Source organism: Cyprinodon tularosa, unplaced genomic scaffold (assembly GCF_016077235.1).
Source record: "Cyprinodon tularosa strain WSP-4 unplaced genomic scaffold, ASM1607723v1 ctg448, whole genome shotgun sequence".
Taxonomy (NCBI): domain Eukaryota; kingdom Metazoa; phylum Chordata; class Actinopteri; order Cyprinodontiformes; family Cyprinodontidae; genus Cyprinodon; species Cyprinodon tularosa.
The window spans coordinates 268,862-286,963 of NW_024039172.1; the positions used below are offsets into that span (position 1 = coordinate 268,862).

Consider the following 18,102-nt stretch of genomic DNA (forward strand, 5'->3'; position numbering starts at 1 on the left):
AACACGAGCAGAACTTTGGGTAGGATGAAAAGCAATTGAACTGAAAGACGTGTGGGAGGAGCCAAAAGAGAATGTACATGTGATAAAATATAAAGGGGAAGATTTGAATATTTACTTGTTTATACAGTCAAGAAAAAAAGGTCATAACAGTGATAATTACAGTTAGTGAGATTTAGGGTTAGCTGATGCTGTTTACTGAAGTGGACGTTGTATGGATGTTTCAGAACAACGGCAGGACACTTGTACATGATCGCACAAAGGAATGTTCATTGTATAATTTCAGGATTTTCAGAATCTAATATAGAGACAGTTTGGGGAAGAAGAAGACGATTCCTTCTTTCACTGAAGCTATTCATGTTTACAGGCTTTCCACTAGATGAAAGGAGAGGCAGAGAAATCAATAAACATTATTTGTTACAACAAAACACCAGGATAGAGGTAAAAAAAAAAAAATCCATGCAGGGGTCTCTGCACCATGTTTAGCCTTCACCTGAACTATTACTTCTACAAAAGTTTCACAACAAGCAAGTTTCAGTTGTTGTCAGGTCTTTGCCTAATCCTGTCTGAATATTTGACCAGTCTTCCTGTGATAGAGCTTCACATCAACGGACACCAGCTAGGAATAAAACTGATTTAAATTTATGAACTTTATGCACAACAAACGTTTACAGTCTCTTACATCCACAGTTCAAAAAGCAAAATGATAGACAAGTCAAGGTGAGGAGTTTAAACTTGAAACCTTTTATGTTAGGCATGGTGGTGGTGGTGTCATACTTTGGTTCTGCCTACTGATATGCATTAGGTTTGCAAAAAGAAAGAGTTGTGATGGAATGAAATTCTTTAACTTCCCCATTAAATTAAGCTGGAAGGTTTAAGTTAAACAGTTGGGCCCTGGGATGATTTCAAAATATAAAATCTAGCTCATAACCGGTTAGGAATAAGACACAACACTCGACCTCTTAAAATGTATAAACTCAGTTTAAGGTCTGGGTCTTTGTGAGGAAACTAATTTCTAAAAGGGATGGTCGTCTGTTCTGCAAAAGCTCAGTCTGAAGCTTCATTTCCCAAATGTAAATTGAAATGATAAAACTTTTTTTTCATTGATTCTGGTTTTGATAAACATTAAAGTTAGTTGTTATAATTAAAGGACATCAATATGCATAATTTAAACTAAATATTTGACATATAAATGTATAGTGATGGTAACTTCTATACACAACTGGATGTCAGTAGCTGCAATTATTAATATTGAAGACAAAAATAATTTAGTCTGTTTGCATCAAAATACGCCCACTTGTGACTGAATGTATTTATTTCCATAGTTTCAGAGATGACCTGGTGCTTATGCATCACATCTACCAGAAAATGATCGGAAAGTATAACACCAAACAAAGTTGATCTATTCTATGTTTGAGGCTACAAATGTGAATACTTTTGTTGGTTGAATATACTGCATGGTCAGTTCTCCCTTTTTCTTCACCTTCTATTTGCATATGTGAGTCTCTATTTCAGCTAAATTAAAGGACAACATGATGTAACAATAGGTGTTAACGATTTTACTTATTAGAGGTGACATGAAGAGTAGGGTGTCATATCTCAGCTCCACATAACTTAATACTCCCATAGAGCAGAGCTGCTAAGACTCAGTCCATCTCCCTTGAGTGTGCCCCCCTGGTCTCCACGTAAGTATTTGCCATTTTTGCCCCTGATAGCGAGGCGTCCACGCTCCAGAAGCTCCAGAGTGAAGTCCTCTGGAGCCTCACCATCTGAGCACACCAGCCCACCACTGTTCACATACCAGTACCGCCCATCCACACCTGTAACATCACAAAAGACAAGCCGTTAAGTAGAGAAGCAGCAAGTAGGAGACCAGAAAAGCAGTTGCATTTGTGACCTTTAATATGATAAGCTCCATTGCTATACTGCAGGGTGAAGATGTCATAGACAGATCTCCCAGCATCCAGCGTGTTGGAGTTCTTGTGGTGGCAGATGAATCCATTAGCTCCTCTCAGGATCAGCATTGGCCGGTTGATCAGTTTCAAAGTGAGCTGCTCATCCTCACCTGACAAACATTAAAAAAACACATTTGAGGAAATAAGCAGAGGAAAGGGTTTAGGGAGATGAGTTCCAGGTTTAAAGAGGCAAAAGGTCACCTATAGCGTCACTGACTGCAAGCAACTGGCCGTTCTTCTTGGTGCAGATATATTTGCCATTGCTTGCTTTTATTGCCACCTTGTGGCTGAGCCATTCCACTGAAAACATTGTATCTGCAGATCTATGGATAAAACATAATGGATGCTTGATTTTTCATAAAATATGAGTAATTTGAATTTAAAAAAAACTTGCTGCTATAATGCATGAAAGCATCTAGCTATTACTGGTCATTCTTACCAGAAGACAAGAACTTTATTCTTGAAGTGGTTCTTTTCAGACATCTATGCATTTTCATTTCTAATAATAGCAATTGATTGCTCATCAGGGCAACAGTTTACTATCTCTTGACTTCTAGTAATGGTGCAAAATAAAACTGTCACATGCAAATGTTTGCTGTACCAACTTTCCCTTTGTACACCTGATACGGCAGATCCACTCACATTTCTGTGGCAGTGCTCTGGATGCCTCCATGCGCCACCACAGCCCAGTAATACCCTTGGCTGGTGCGGAAAGTGCACATCTTGCTTTCCCTGTCGATCTCCATCTGAAATGTCTCCATGTCAGTTTCATCCTCTTGATTGGCGGCGAGGCTTACACCTTGGAGGGTTACATTAAGGAAAGAAACTACTTGTTAGGTTGGCTTGTATTGCCAGCAGTAGCCAGCCTACTCACCTGGTCCAATTAGCAAATATCACAGGTAATCTGATATTTAACTAGAAAACTCTAGTAAGACATGTCTTTTTCAGATTTAAATACTGACTTCCAAAGTAATGAAAAATAAATGCAGTTTGCAGAACTAGCTAATGAGAGTTTTTTTTTTTTCCATTGGAACATTTAAACTGATTTCAGATAATAAAGTAAATAATCTTGGTGTTGTTTTTGATCAGGACCTGTCATTTAAATCCCAGAGGTTTCTAGAACTTCCCTATTTTATCTGAGGAATATTGCAAAAATTAGAAATCTCCTGTCCAGGGGTGATGCTGAGAAACTAGTCCATGCATTTGTTACTTCAAGGCTGGACTATTGTAATTCTTTACTATCAGGGAGTCCACAAACTGTAGTTAAAAGCCTTCAGCTGATCCAAAATGCTGCAGCCAGAGTTCTGATGAAAATGAAAAAGAGAGATCATATCTCTCATATCCTGGCTTCTCTTCATTGGCTTCCTGTTAAATCCAGAATAGAATTTAAAATCCTCCTTCTCACATATAAAGCCTTAAATGGCCAAGCTCCATCTGATATCAGAGATCTGATTGTTCCTTATGTTCCTAACAGAGCACTTCGCTCTCAATCTGCAGGTTTACTAGTGGTTCCTAGAATTTCTAAAAGTAGAATGGGAGGCAGATCTTTTAGTTATCAGGCTCCTCTCCTGTGCAACCAACTACCAGTTTTAGTCCGTGAGGCAGACACCCTGTCTACTTTTAAGGCTAGGCTTAAAACTTTCCTTTTTGATAAAGCTTCTAGTTAGAGTGGCTCAGGTTATCCTGAGCTATCTCTATAGTTATGCTGCTATAGGCTTAGACTGCTGGAGGACATAGGGACCCCCTTTTTTATCATTCTGCTTCATTCTATCTCTATTCTCCCACTCTGCAGAATCTATTAGTTCAATCTCTAACGTTCTGCTCTCTCTGCTTTTTCTCATAGTAGCTTCATCTGGTCTGTTCCTGTTTGGCTGTGACTCCATCCTGGAGAGAAATATCAGCTGTGCTGCTGCCATCAACACCTTTGTTTCTAGGTGTTGGAGCTTGGCCTGTTTTCCAGTGTGGTCCTGTTTCTCTGACTGTGACTAACTGGATGTGCTCTCTTCATCCTCTGGCATGGGAGCTGGCTCGGAGCTCGTCTGCCTGGCTGTGTGTTTCCTGGACGGGGCCGCCTTTTACCGCTCACACTGAGCCTGATTCTGCTGGAGGTTTCTTCCTGTTAAAAGGGAGTTTTTCCTCTCCACTGTCACTACAAGCATATTTAGTGTGAGGAATTGCATCTGATTCAATGAATTGATGCAATCAACTAGTTTTCCTTAGATAGAAAACTGAATTAATCTGACTGTATGATCTGGTTTAACTGTAAAGTGCTTTGTGTGTTGTGAATTAGCGCTATAGAAATAAACTGAATTGAATTGAATTACTTATACTTTGGTAATATTCTTATGAAGTATCCCTACCTGAGTAAATTTCCTGGCTGCTTTATATTGCGAGTATGTTGAGCTGTTCAGAGATCACACAAAAATACAGTTTACAATGGATATTGTGGAAATATTTTACCGTTTTCTAACATATAAACAATTCTCACTGCAGGGGAGGATGTCATACATTGTATGTGAAAACATGGATTGGAAAAGCTTGGATTTTTATTATAAAAGTTGGTTTTGAAAAAAAGTTTATAAAGAGCTTATTCAATATAATATATTTTAGTTATTCCTGTTGTTCAACTACAAAGGTATTGCCTTTACAAATAAAAGCTAGCATTTATGTAGTTTCTTCTTTTACAATTTTGATCTAAATGTTCAAGCTAAAATATCTCTGCATTCATTTGTATTTTGTAATAATATCATTCATTTTGAACTTTTAACAGAGTCTTTATAAAAGCAGAATTTTGTATAATTTCTGTATAATCACATAATTTCTAAACATTATGCAAGGCGACATGATCCAACAATTAATCAGTACTACTTGGGGGGCATTTTTACCAAATACTTTCAACCTTTTACTTTTATGTGAGTAAAAAAGTAGTGCTACTTTACTGTTACTTGGTTAAAATCTTTGGGTCCTTTAGCTGCTTAAAGAAACTGGTGAAGCTCATTTATATTAGATTGTTTTCAGGCACCTACTTAGCTCTTCATCATTGTCAATATATTTTTAACGGGTGAAGGTCAGAGTTATTCTGGAAGCTCCTGGTTAGTCATCTTTAACCATTTCAAACCAATATGATCCAAACTGCTTCCCTTTAATGAAAGAAACTGGATTAGAAACCTTAGGAAAAACTGGGCAATTCCAGAACACAATAAACTAAAAGGAAACCATCTAGAATGAAGTCCCCGAGACCAAACGAATGCACAAGTTTTCACAAAAATGTACATCTACACCCATTGGTAAGATAAAATCCAGTTTTATGAGATTATGAACAGGTGAAGAATAAGCTTTTCAGCCACACTGACATGTGGTAGTCTTAGAGAAATCAAAGTAAGGCCTTTAAACTGAAGAACACTTGATTGTGGTGGAACCATGTTATGGTGAAAGATCTTGAATCTTACTCTAAAAGAGTGACAGATAGCAATCCCATTGTTTATATGAATGTTTTTTTTATTTTACGAAACCAAAGCGCCATGTCAAAGATAATTATTTCCTCCAAAGAAAATACCTTTTTCTTAACTACATTAAAACGACATTAGTTAGCTTGCAGTCACACCTTTTACTTTATTGTAGTTATTTTCAGCTTATAACCTTGATGACGGAGCATACCAATCAGTTCAACTTGGAGAGACTCAAAGATTTTCTTGATATGATTGAGGTAAGTTCTTTGGGGCTTGGACCCCGGCAGAATACTTGGTGCTGCAAATTGACATGAACTCTGATGAATACTTTAGGAAAAGGATTAAAGTAGCCTTTCCTCCATGGTGTAGGCCAGAGGATGGATGACACTGAGAATAGCCTGAAAGTGAGGGAAGAGATGGGTGGAGGTGGGTACATGTTCATCTGGTGAGCAGAAGATCCTGGATGAGTATTAACTTCAGAGGGAGTGCTGTCCGTATGTCCACTGGTTGGAACTTTGAGCATAGTACATTGCAGGTGATCAAATAGAAGCTGATTAGAGTCTTCCAGGTTAAATTTGCTCTCCAGCTTCATTTATTTGTTAGACTTTTTCTTTCAATCAAACATGATTCCTTCTATCTCTGGGGTGGTCAAACTTTCTGCTGAGAACAGATGTTATGGAAATGCAATGACTATAGCTTTAGGTGAAGCTTAAGTGGATATCTGCTTTGCACGGTTCAGAAGTCAAGGGCATCAGTTTCCCAAGAACAATCAGTACATGATATAAAGAAAACGTATGAGTTCCCATGCATGTTTTTGGAGCACCTATTAAGTGATAGCAAGATATTATTTATTATTCTAAAATGAGAAAACAAAACATAATGGCAAGTTTAGTGATAGAGTGCAATAGAGATCACAGAGGGAGCAGACTGAGTGATTTACACCTTAGGAAAAGTCTCACTAAAGCAAGTCTCTTGGAGAGCAATTATTTTTCATTTTGCTTGCGTAGGCATTGGACATAAACACAGATGTTTCTGGTGAAATATCTGTAACACCCTTCCACTGGTGTGACTTCCTGGTGCAGGAATAAACAGGTAGGTTTATGATCAATCTGTTCTTCTTCAATTCATTTCAGTTCATTTCTATAGCGCCAATTCTAAACATGTCGTCTCGGCTACAACAGCGGCTATTACATTTGTGGAAAATTTATTACATTTGCAGAATTATTACTTTAAAAGCTGCATATTTTTTTATCACGTTTCTGGTTTATTTCATTTGAGGGCAGTATTTCATTTGTGGGAGTTACAGGGATATTTTTTTTTGCTACATCTAGAATAAGGACACGTTTCTTTGTCGTAGTAGATAATGTGTTGCTATTTGGAATGTTGGAATAATTATCTATTTGCCTTGCAATTATCTTCAAATTTAGTTTTACGTTAGAATTTTCTCCCTCCCCAAATATATGATTGCTCACTCAGTCAAAAGAAAAACAACCTTCCAATTCCCGGAGAACTGTCTGCTGCCCAAGAGGTTACACAAAAGATTCGACTCTTTTGAAGCAGTCCTTTCCTTAAAGAAAGGAAAAAAGAGTTGCAGAATACTTTGTGAATATGACATTTTAAAGCAGATGCTCTGCCTTGAGTAAAATGGTCATGACAGTGTTAATCAAATTTTTTAAAATATTCTTCTGGCCATTTGAAAAGAGTCTGCAAAGATAAACTGAGAAGAAGGTGTGATATGTGACAAGGATGTCATGCTTACTGAGCTGCTGGGACAGTTTAATCAGATCCTATTCACACCTAATAAATGAGGTATCATTAGGTCTTACAGCTGGTTAAGTTATCATTGATCTTAAGTGCATCTGAAGCTCAAATTTAAGCCCTTCCACTCCATAGCTACGCCTGGGGGGCTTAGGACTCCCCTTCTCTCTCATCTCAACTCAATGTCATGCTTAGTCTACCTATTCTATGTGTCTATTTCACACTAATTCAACCCAGAAATGATCTTCAGACAGCGCTCAGCTGGGACCTTATAGTAGCTGACTGACCGATGAGACAAGAGGAGACAGTGAAAGGAGAGGTGGAGGAGAAAGGAAAAAGAAACTCAGAAAGAGGCGAAAGGATGTGCCCTAATCCGAGTTGGCATAATTATATAGCATTGTTGATGACCATCTTAGAAACACTTGATGAACAAGAAACGGCATAAAAAAAAAGGACATGACACTTAACAGAACATATCAATACAATTACAGCTGCCTCTGAAAAACACAGAGATATTAACAATAGTATCTTATATCAGATCAAAGCCAAGATTTAGCTCCCCTTCCTTTGGTTATCCTACATACCAGTCTGGAAGTGGGGCAAACTAATCCATCAACAATAGTTGGCTCCGACATCAATTATTAATAGTAAGCCGATGCCACTATTCCTGCATCCCTTATTATGCTCTCTCTCTCGAGCTTTTCATCCATCACCAGTACACTTTCCTTTGTTTAGTTTTTATACTTGGGCTTTTTATATGAAAGTGTTAGGACAGCCTGTCTTTTTGAAAAAAAGTCTTTTACAGATTTTACACAGTCTTTTTCCATATGGGTTCAAGGAGATCAAAAAGGTTATTGGAGGCCAGTGAATGGTCATTATGAGACCCAAAGTTGCACACTGCATACAGTGAGAACCAACTTAACGCATTCCTACATTAACAGTTAATATAGACTTCAACATCTTTATCTGCTGCTTTTGTTCTGCTTTTCAAAAGCCGACAGTCTTATGCCCAGAATATCTTGCTACAAAACATTTCCAAAAACTGGACCGAAAGAGAGGTAGGTCATTTATAAAACTTTAATGATTGGTATTGAGCTTCTGTCATACTGTTTTGCTATATCACTGTCTTTGGTGCATTCAAAACCTGTGTCCCAAAAAAAGAGAAAAAATATGCATACAATAATGAGAAGATAGCCTTGACCTTAAACTTTGGACACAACAGGCAATATCTAGGACTTTTAATTTGCACCCTATTTATGGTACAAAACATTTTCACAACTAAATTCAATTTATCGTGGTCTTAATAGTTAGAGATCTAATTATTGTTTACTTGGAGTTGCTCTAGTTATGCTGCTATAGGCTTTGGCTACTGGAGGACATGGGAAGCAATTTCCCCCCTCTCTAAATTCTACTTGTAATTTCCAGTTTTGCATCGTGTGCAACTCATTTCTAATGTTCCCTCTGCTCTTCTTGCCAAAATAGCAATGGCCTGGCATGCCATCTAATGAGCTCATTATGCTTGATGTACAAACGTTCCACGCAGGAAATGAGGCACCTTACACAGCATCTGCAGCGTTTATACCTACAGTAGTGTGGCTTTCCCAATGTTCTGGGGTGGCATGTTCAGCGCAAAGAGGAAGCTGATCACACCCCACTTCATGAGGAAGTAGAAAATAACCATTTACAGCTATATCAAAGTCTGTTCATGCTGTTCAAGAGTGACAGTCATTTATTTCCTGGAGTTATTCCACAATCTGTTGATAGTGATGATATTTATCAGCTAAATCGCACGATGTCTCTAGATGTTTAAATTTGCAAACCCTTGGTGACAGGAGCTGCTGCTCGCTAACCATGTTCTCCATGTGCCTCCGCACGACTAGTTAAGATTTTTTTACAGTTGCTCTGTACAGAAATTGCGTCCGCATTGGGTTGGAAGGGGCGTGGAAGCCCAAGATGACATAATTTGGACGTGCAGACCTTGAAGACGCATCAAACAGATGCATCAAAGCGTCATTTCGTTTTTTGTCAGATTGGTGAAGGATTTCCACCCTAGGGCGCAAAATTGTTTGCCTCCCGTTAAAAATTGTACATAAGCAATAGCTCCTTTGCAATGCAAAGGTATTGGAGAGCTCTGGGCGCATGCTAGGTGCGCCCTGAGGTGACAGGAGCTGTTGTCACAGTTTTAGTGTGGGTGATTGACAGGCCTAGTCAAGGAAGTGAAATCCCTTAAAAAAAGGTACCAAGAGAAGCAGGAGGTGCGGCTGCTGCAATAATGCGGACACTGCACCGGTCTGTCGTGGTGAAGAGAGAGCTGAGCGAAAAGGCAAAGCTCTCAATTTACCATTCGGTCTACGTTCCTACCCTCACTTATGGTCATGAAATCTGGATCATGACCGAAAGAACGAGATCCCGGATACAAGCGGCTGAAATGAGCTTTCTCCACAGGGTGGCTGGGCTCTCCCTTAGAGATAGGGTGAGGAGCTCGGTCATTCGGGAGAGGCTCAGAGTGGAGCCGGTTCTCCTCCACATCGAGAGGAGTCAGTTGAGGTGGCTCAGACATCTTCTTCGGATGCCCCCTGGACGTTCCCCTGGTGTTCCAGGCACGTCCCACCGGGAGGAGGTCCAGGGGACGACCCAGGACACACTGGAGAGACTAAGTCTCTCGGCTGGCCTGGGAGCACCTAGGGCTTCCCCCAGCAGAGCTGGAGGAGGTGTCTGCGGAGAGGGAAGTCTGGGAGTCTCATCTTGGTCTGCTGCCCCCGCGACCCGGATCCGGATAAAGCGGGAGACGACGAGTACGAGTTTGACTAACTGAATGCAGCGAGGCTTCCGCTTTATTCTGTTGCCTTGACTGCCTGCCTCCTTTTTCAAATGTCAGCATCTGACCTAGCATGGATTAAGGACTGATTTAAAGCACCTTTTAGGCGAAGAAGAATGAACACTCTGAGATTTACATGGAAAAAGTGCACTTTTTAGGGATGTTTGTTAATTTGCATAGTTGCTATTAAATAAACACATTCCCAGAAAATAAATAGTTTTTATGTATCAAAAAAATATAAAGCTGAATAATAGCTTTTCCAATTATTAAACTGATAAATTCTTGTTTTTTTAGGTTTGTGACACATTATTGGACCGTGCAAAACAAAGCCTCAGGAGGGACAAATTAACGTACAAAAAGTAAACCTGTGCATGAAATTATGTTTTGTTTTTATAAAGTGTTTTTAGAATGTTTTTTATTGTTGGCTTCCATATAAATATACTGGTGTGATAAGTTAGTGTCATTGGTTTTTGGTATATGTCTATTGAGAATTTATAGCCCCCCTGGAGAAAACTCCCCTAGCCACCACTGCATTAGTTCTGTCGTCAAACTAGCTACAGCTGGTTGCAATCTTAAAATCTTGCTCAAACACCAATTGTAAATAAACTTGTTCCTAATAAATATATGAATTTAAAATATAACTCATATAGAATTACCAGTCTTACTGTTTGCAGGTTAGATTATGGGGTTGGAGTTGGACTCCTGAGGCAGAACGTTTTGGCTCCAGTTAAGAGCCAGCTTGGGTTTCTGAAAGCAGACTCCCCACTTCACCCTCCGGGAATGTGGGCCAACTTAATCAATAATTCAAACCACCTCACCACTCACCTCAGCTGGATGGTATGATTGTGAGTGGTTGAGCTTCGCAGAAAATTGGCTTTTGTTTGGGAATAGTGTTAGACGCGGAAAAGCAGGAAGACAGGGAGGAACTTGAACCAAAGTTATCAGCGTGCAGGAATATATAAATATTATGTTGAAAGGTACCCGAACAGTTTGATTTGAACAAACCTACTGATACATTTTAACTTAGCTAATCAGTTTACAGTCTTTGTAACCAGTTGGTTCATGCCTTAGGCTACTGTTGCCATCCAAGAACAATATGAGTAAGAAGAGATTCCTATACAGTGCACAGGGTTGTAGTAATCTAAGCCTGCTGACAAGAATCTGCAGTCTGGCTTTGGCTGACATAATCTAGTATGCTGACAAGGACTGTTAGTCTATCCTAATCTACTTCTAAATCCATGATTCATAGATTTGATCAAAGAAATTCAACCGTACTTTTGAAAAGTAATTACTAAATGAGTCATGTGATGTCATATCTAAACACAGATCAAATAACACAAACTACATCGTAACCACAGCTTCTCTTGGCCTCATTGACAGAAACAAGGCTGTTGTACATAGGCATACGTAGTAGACAATGTGGTTATAGTGTCTTTCCCAAGAACACAATAACACGTAGCTGGGGATGGAACCGACAACCCTGCGGTTGTAGGGCAGACCCCTGCATCTGAAGCTGCTGATGCCTTATCTGTGAAAAACAGATGTGTCACAAAAAGCATTGATCTAAACTAATAGGATCAGAAACAGTCACCATAATTATATATTCTTTATTCTATTTAATTATTACACCTCAGTACCAAGTCCAGGGATTGTTTTTAATTTTTTCGGAATGACTATGAACTGTATGACTGAGAACCTTCACCAGTATACACCTCAGTAGTGCAGTTTGTAGCACCATTACCACTGCAGCAAGAAGGTCCTAGCTTCCATCCCTGGCCCGGGTTCTTTCTGCAGGGAGTTTACATGTTTCACCATTTATGTTTGAATTATACTCCAACTTCCTCCCACAGTTCAAAAACCTCTCTAATAGGTGAATTGGTGTCTCTAAATGTTCTTTAGGTGTGATTGTGTCAGTGCATGGTTGTGTGTCTCTGTGTTGCGCTGCAACAAACTGGTGACCTATCCTGGTTCTGTTCTACCTTTTGCCTGTAGACTGCTGGAGATAGATATCAGCTTTGAGCCTGACAGATATGCGGGAAAAGATTAAGGGATATCATCATTAAGGGATATCATCTGCTGCGGTAACAGTATTAGAGCTACTGAGTTAAAAAAAAGCTCAACGAGCTAATTAAGAAGACCTGCTCTGTTCTCGGAGCTCATCTAGTACCTTTGGAGATTCACAAGGAAGAATTCTTCATAAAGTGAAAAAAAATATATATGGACAATAGTGAGCATTCTCTTCAGGGGATTTTTAAACAGCAACAGATTGTCTTCAGTAGGAGGTTCTCCAGATCCAGTGGAAGACAGACCTCTACAGAAGATCCTTGCTGCCTACAGCTATCAACAACTACAACGCCTGTTTAAAAAAAGAACTTAAGAGTGCAACATTTAATTTCCCATTGGGATTAATAAAGTATTTCTGAATTGAATTGAATTGAATTGAATGCAGTCCCAGTGGTCTAGTAGTTTAACTCACAAATTAGTTTGAATTATGGTATTTTGTTGAGAACTTGTGCATGGTCATTTTCTGTAGCCACAGTCAGGCCATATTAATGTCACCTGGTAGAATAAAGAAATAAGTAAAATAGAACCTGTCTGAAGATTCAAACATGAAGATGTTAAAAGCAATAAGTCATATCCAAATCAAAATGCTCAAAGAACAGATGGAAAAAGAGATGATTAAAACTTATCACTCTGGAAATGGTCCCAAAGGTCTGGGGCTCCAGTGAGAACCCTTATCCAGAAATGGCATAAAGCACTGCGTTTATCCTCTGAGCATGCCTATCTGAAGTACACCATGGAATCAACAAGTTATCCATGAAATCAAAGAATGACCAATAACAACATCCAAAGCACTGTAGACCTCAGCTTCCTCAATTACAGTAATGAAAAAATAGATAAGACGATAACTACATAATTTTAAATCACTATTAACCAAAAATGAATACGTGGAGCTCTTTCAATTTTGTGTACATAAACGTGCATTGATAAATTCCAAGAGATTCTACAAAATATGTTGAATAACTATAAAATATGGAAAGTTTTGGAAGGTATGCTTTTCCCTACATCTGACTTAAACTAGCAAAGCATTTCACAGAAAGGATTTCATACTTACAGTCCATCATGGTGGTATTGGGAAATTTGATATTATTGAATTCCATTCTATCCAATACATTCCCCAAGGAGAAAGTCCAGACATTAACACAGGACTTTAAAATAAGAATTGGGGCAATTATTTGAAAGCCCCCCCCACAGTACCACCTTAAAATTGCTCAAAAATAACAATTGTAAAAGCATAGAGTTGGACTAATCAAAGTTTGGACATCTCTAACTTAGATTATGAGTTAGGGTTAGGGAACTTAAAAAGACAATCTAATGTGTATCTCATTCACGCTAAACTTTTTCAACAATGATTAATTCTGTTGGTAATAAAGTTCCCAAACTTTCCAGCCTGTGACCCCAAAACTAACATTGCCACAGGCTGATGGTCCCCCTAAAAATACATTTTACTTCTCTTTCTGGATAGATTGATTTCTTTAAAGGAAATTTATTTGGTCATAAGAAAAATGTAAGGTTGACAAAAACATCAGAATTTGGTAATAGCTTTAATCAGTTAACCAGTTTCTGTCCAAAAAAACACCATTCCCTCTGTTACCTGAGGAGACCAATCCTTCAAATCAGCTTTATCTGTTTTGATTTGTTTTAAAACATGCATACCTTTACTCTGTAGATGCATGCTGTGGGAAAATTGCATACAGTAGGCGCCATGGACCCCTTATAGGTCCTCATTTTCTGCTTCAATATGAACGTAAACCGCTGGCTGCTGCTGCTCTCTTGGAGGCTCAATGATGTTAATTAAATCCAAACGTCATGTATTGCATTAACAAATGTTTAGACATAAAACACATTACTACAACAGGTGAAAATAGCTGCTGGGAAGCGCTCTGAAATAATAAACGCCAGAAACAGTAATTCAGCACAAGATGACTGTTTTTTCTGAATGATCTCTCCTAATCCTTGAAGAAAACCTCTTTCCTGTCTGACCACTGTCAGTCAAAAACCTTTAAGTATGTCTGCCAACAGCATCGACGCCCTAATGCCAGGAATACACTGTGCAATTTCTTTCAATCGTTGCAAGCAGCTACAGCTGCGGTTTCGTCGTGATCACTCAAAGTGTGAGTTCACAGCTCACGATGTTTGTTCTCACACTGTGTGGCCCGACACTCTGATGTGATCTACCTGCTCACACTGTACGTCAAAAAACGACGTCCGACTCAGCTCCGCAGTGAGATGGCGCTACTCGGACTTGTCTATCCAGACTCCAAATGAGTAGATGAAGAATATGAAGCTCACTAGTGTAAAACGCGCTGCCTTGGCAAATTGTGCAATTTCTTGTGTTGAAAGACTTAAAAGAAAAGGCGACAACATATTTGGACAAAGACATGGCTGAGCGAACGTAGCTACTATGGTCCGTCATTTTTACAGAAAGAACTCCATTTCACTCGCACCCTCACCATGCTTCTGTGTTTTCATCTGAGTGGAAGAAAAAGGAGAAGAATCCTTGTTTGTGCACGTCCACTGAGCGATTTGCCCATGACGGCTGACTGAAAATCAAATATGTTTGATTTTTTTCTCGACCTCACAATTCCTGATCGTAGTCGTGAGAGGCTAATCGCCCGTTGTTGCCCCCTGTACACTACATGATGCATGACGCACGATCAGGCTAAAGGTTGGCCCAATCAAAAAATTCTCAGACGACTGGAAACCCAGACAGATGAAGGCAAAAAAATCACACAGTGTAAGCCTGGCTTAAGAGTTTTAGCCTCACTGGAGGTGACATATTTTGGAGTGTTTTCCAATCAGAGCTCTACTATCTCACGGCTTACTTCAATAGACAGAGACCCAAACCTCAACAGGGATTTTCATAGACCGGCAGCATCCTGCTGCTCCAGAGCAGTGGAAGACTGAGAGCGGAATAAACAGCTGATTAATGGGCAACATACTCATGATATCAGCATTTTAGAGGATATTTAATTAAGTTTAATGACAACATTTATGAAGTTTGACACCACTAACATAAACACATGGCAACAAAGCTTGTCTGACTATAAGCAGTGACTCTGAAATCAACCTTTAATTACATAATCAGCTTGCCCGGATTCTCTGAAATGTTTTGAGAAGACAGGCAATAAGATGCCTTGTGAGCAGAGCTCTGACTATGGACTTTTGAGAGGACAGTAATCTATGTGTTTTCATACCTTGCCTGTTAGAGACGTAACGACCATTAGCTGCTGTCAGAACCACTTGAGGGTGGCTCTCCTCCAAGTCGAACAGTTCATCTTTGCCTGGTTTGGAGCATCGTCCTGACCTTAAGGTCCCTGTGGGGCCCATGGGAGATAAGTACTTTCCCTCGCAGTCTTTAAAGGCAAGCTTCCCACACTTTAGCTCTAGTGTGTATGCTGTGGCCCTCCCATATTCTTTCAGGAGTTTCCCGTCACTGCTGAGGAAGCGTCTATCGCAAGTCTTCAAGTAGTATTTTCCATCCAGGTAGACGAGAGTCAGGAGAGCTTCTACACCCCATGGAATGTTCCTGTCCACAGCGATTTCCCCATCCTCTGGGGAGAGGTGGGCATAACGTTTACGGGCGACAGACAGCAAGTTGGCTTGCGGATGTAAAGCCAGGTGCACAGCCCAGAGCTCAGCATCTGTGATCATCTGTGCGAAGCAAGACAGGTAGTCCCGAGAGCCACCAAAGAAGCGGAGGTATTGCTCAGACTGAAGAGCCCAGCGGCCGTCTGACTGTGGCACAATGAGGAAGCGGCAGTCTGAATTATGGCCATCTGCCTCACAGGTGACTTTGCCATCCTTGTCAGAAGCCAAGTAGCGTCCCAGATGACTGCGCAAATACACCACTTGAGTCTCCTGGGTGTCTTGCTCTAGAATCCATATTTGCTTCTTCTTCAGGCTTGGAGCTGATGCATTCAGCTGAGAAAAAAAAGGTGTCTTTTTTAAATAGAATTTCTACAGATTACATGTACAATCAACAAAACTGTTTCATTTGATTGCAATGTTTACCTTAAACCCAAAGTTTTCTGCAGTAAGGTAGCGTCCCTCATGATTGATTAGACCAAACTGTAACTTTAAAGAGCGATTTCCATTTACAGGCATCTTCACCTTTGGATCGAGAGTTAGGAAAGGCACATAAATAGGACTGGAGATGAAGAAGAGAGAAATATGAAGTTAGAAAGTGAGGACAGGGAATTAAAGGAAAAAGTATAGCTAACTAAAGAGGAGAGGTAATCAAGCTGTGATGAATAAGAAATGCATCAAAGTAGATGGCGAAATACAAAAGCTGTAAAATCAGGAAATAAATTCATTAGGGTGCAGTATATAAAGCACTCCCAAAACCACAAATACTCTCCCCCACCAAAAACTTCATTACATATTTTCCCAGCCACAGCCTCCTCCTACTCACTGCGGTTTTGTGGCTTCTTACTTTACTGTTCCTGTAACTCCAATTCCAGCTCCCAGATTTAAGAGGCTTCTTTCACCTTTTTCTTATTTTCTAGCTTGCTCTTATTTTTCAGAATATGTGTTCTCTGAACTCAGCTCCACTGGAGCTCTTGTTCTCCCTAATCAGGTTAGAAGCAGTAGAGACCTGAGTCAGCCTTGATCTCTGTTCTGTCCAGTGTCAGCCCCTCTTCTCTGTGGTATAATTTTGCTCTTGACTGCTTTGCTCCACTTCTGAAGCCTATATCCAATTCCCCCCTTCTCTCCTGCTGAACAGCTTCATCTCTGTTCTTACAATACTTATTACCCCAAAAGACTTAATCTCTTGATTCCTCAAGACTTACGTTCTCTTGGGTGTTGTCTGTTAGCTTATTTTCTTTTACTATGTTTGTATCAATCCCATTAAGTAATTTTAAACTTTTCTTTAAAGTCCAAATGTCTAGTTTGTGATCTGCAAGTTTAATCAGAGATTAAGAACATTCCTAGAGGCCATAGAATATTAAGCCATTTGAATGCAAAAGCTTCTGATCTCAAACCAGCTATGAACAATGCTCTTCTTTACAATCTTAAGCTGATGAAATGTTTTCCCATCCTTGCCTTTTTCTAACTTACCAGGTGTGTAATCCTTCCTCTCTCTTTTTCTGCACCTCATTTGGAGCTCTGCTCTTCACCTCTTCCTGCTGTACATAAATAAAAGTGTGTAGAAACAATGCTCTAAACCGCTCCGAGTACCAGGTAACAAGAGCACTCCCTGTGCCTTTGAGGTACTTGCCTAGGCACAGCTCCTCTTTCCTGCCTGTGCTGGGTTTGATTACATTGCGTCTCTGATTGCAAGTTCTCTCAGTCCTAATGGGAAATGGTTCTGAGAAGGAGGCAGACTTATCATCTAAATTTGGGAAAGGAGATGGTGGGTATAAAGGCAGCAATCTATAAAACATTCAGGTATGGATTTGGTTTTGTTACCTTGTGGGAACGGTGTAAGGCAGATTTTAATTATGCCACATCATTGGGACGTACATGCACTTATGGGAAGCACTCAACTGGTCTCCATGAGGAAAATTTCTCTCTTCATGTTGTCTGGGGGTTAGGGTTAGCTATATGTTGGTAATGGTTGAGGTAAGGCCATACAGTACCACTGAATGGAAGTCAATGAAAGGTCCCAATAAAACATGGAAATAAAACTTGTGTGTTGGTATCCCTGTCTTGGCATCAGAGTGAGGACCATTTTTCCAATTTCACCATTAATTTGAGGATTGGTTGTTGTGAAATGAGGACATTTATCTTGTCCCAAGTAGCTATTTTGCTAACAGTTGGGTTTAGGGCAAAGACGTGAATAGAGTTTAGAGTTAGTTATGCACTGGTAATGGTTAGGTCTAGGGTTATTTACAGGGTTGGAGCATAAAATTACACAAGGTCCTCAACAAATATGGAAAGATGAGAATGTGTGTGTGTGTGTGTAATCAGCCTAGCCAATCAGCTTATTATAGGTCCTCTTTGAGGAGTAAACAGACGTGTCTGTGCCTGATTCCATCTAATCCACAACCCAATCATTGCAGCCTGGCTAATCTACTGTAACAGCCCCTCCGAATTTCTTCAACCTTCCCACATACATATT

The 18,102-nt window shown here is 39.8% G+C and overlaps 1 protein-coding gene across 2 annotated transcripts; it reads right to left on the reverse strand.

Moving 5' to 3' along the window:
• Positions 1-279: 279 nt before the first annotated feature.
• fscn2b (fascin actin-bundling protein 2b, retinal) lies at positions 280-17,212 on the reverse strand. Of its 2 annotated transcripts, none has more exons than XM_038300341.1 (7): positions 17,100-17,212; positions 16,053-16,151; positions 15,236-15,962; positions 2,595-2,751; positions 2,154-2,275; positions 1,895-2,062; positions 280-1,817 (listed from the first exon to the last, which is right to left on the reverse strand). In XM_038300341.1, the coding sequence occupies exons 2-7, from the start codon at positions 16,143-16,145 to the stop codon at positions 1,612-1,614; spliced, it is 1,473 nt and encodes a 490-aa protein (XP_038156269.1). In that variant the 5' UTR covers positions 16,146-16,151; positions 17,100-17,212; the 3' UTR covers positions 280-1,611. The 2 variants fall into 2 exon arrangements, with proteins under 2 accessions (XP_038156269.1, XP_038156270.1); XM_038300342.1 differs by having other exon boundaries at positions 16,053-16,188; positions 17,100-17,207.
• Between the last annotated feature and the right edge of the window lie 890 nt (positions 17,213-18,102).

Coding starts and splice junctions, on each gene's coding strand:
- fscn2b (XM_038300341.1), bottom strand. CDS start 16,145: ATGCCTGTAAATGGAAATCGCTCTTTAAAGTTACAGTTTGGTCTAATC. Junction 2,276..2,594: donor CAGAGCACTGCCACAGAAAT/GTGAGTGGATCT, acceptor TTTTATCCATAG/ATCTGCAGATACAATGTTTT. Junction 2,063..2,153: donor TGCAGTCAGTGACGCTATAG/GTGACCTTTTGC, acceptor AATGTTTGTCAG/GTGAGGATGAGCAGCTCACT.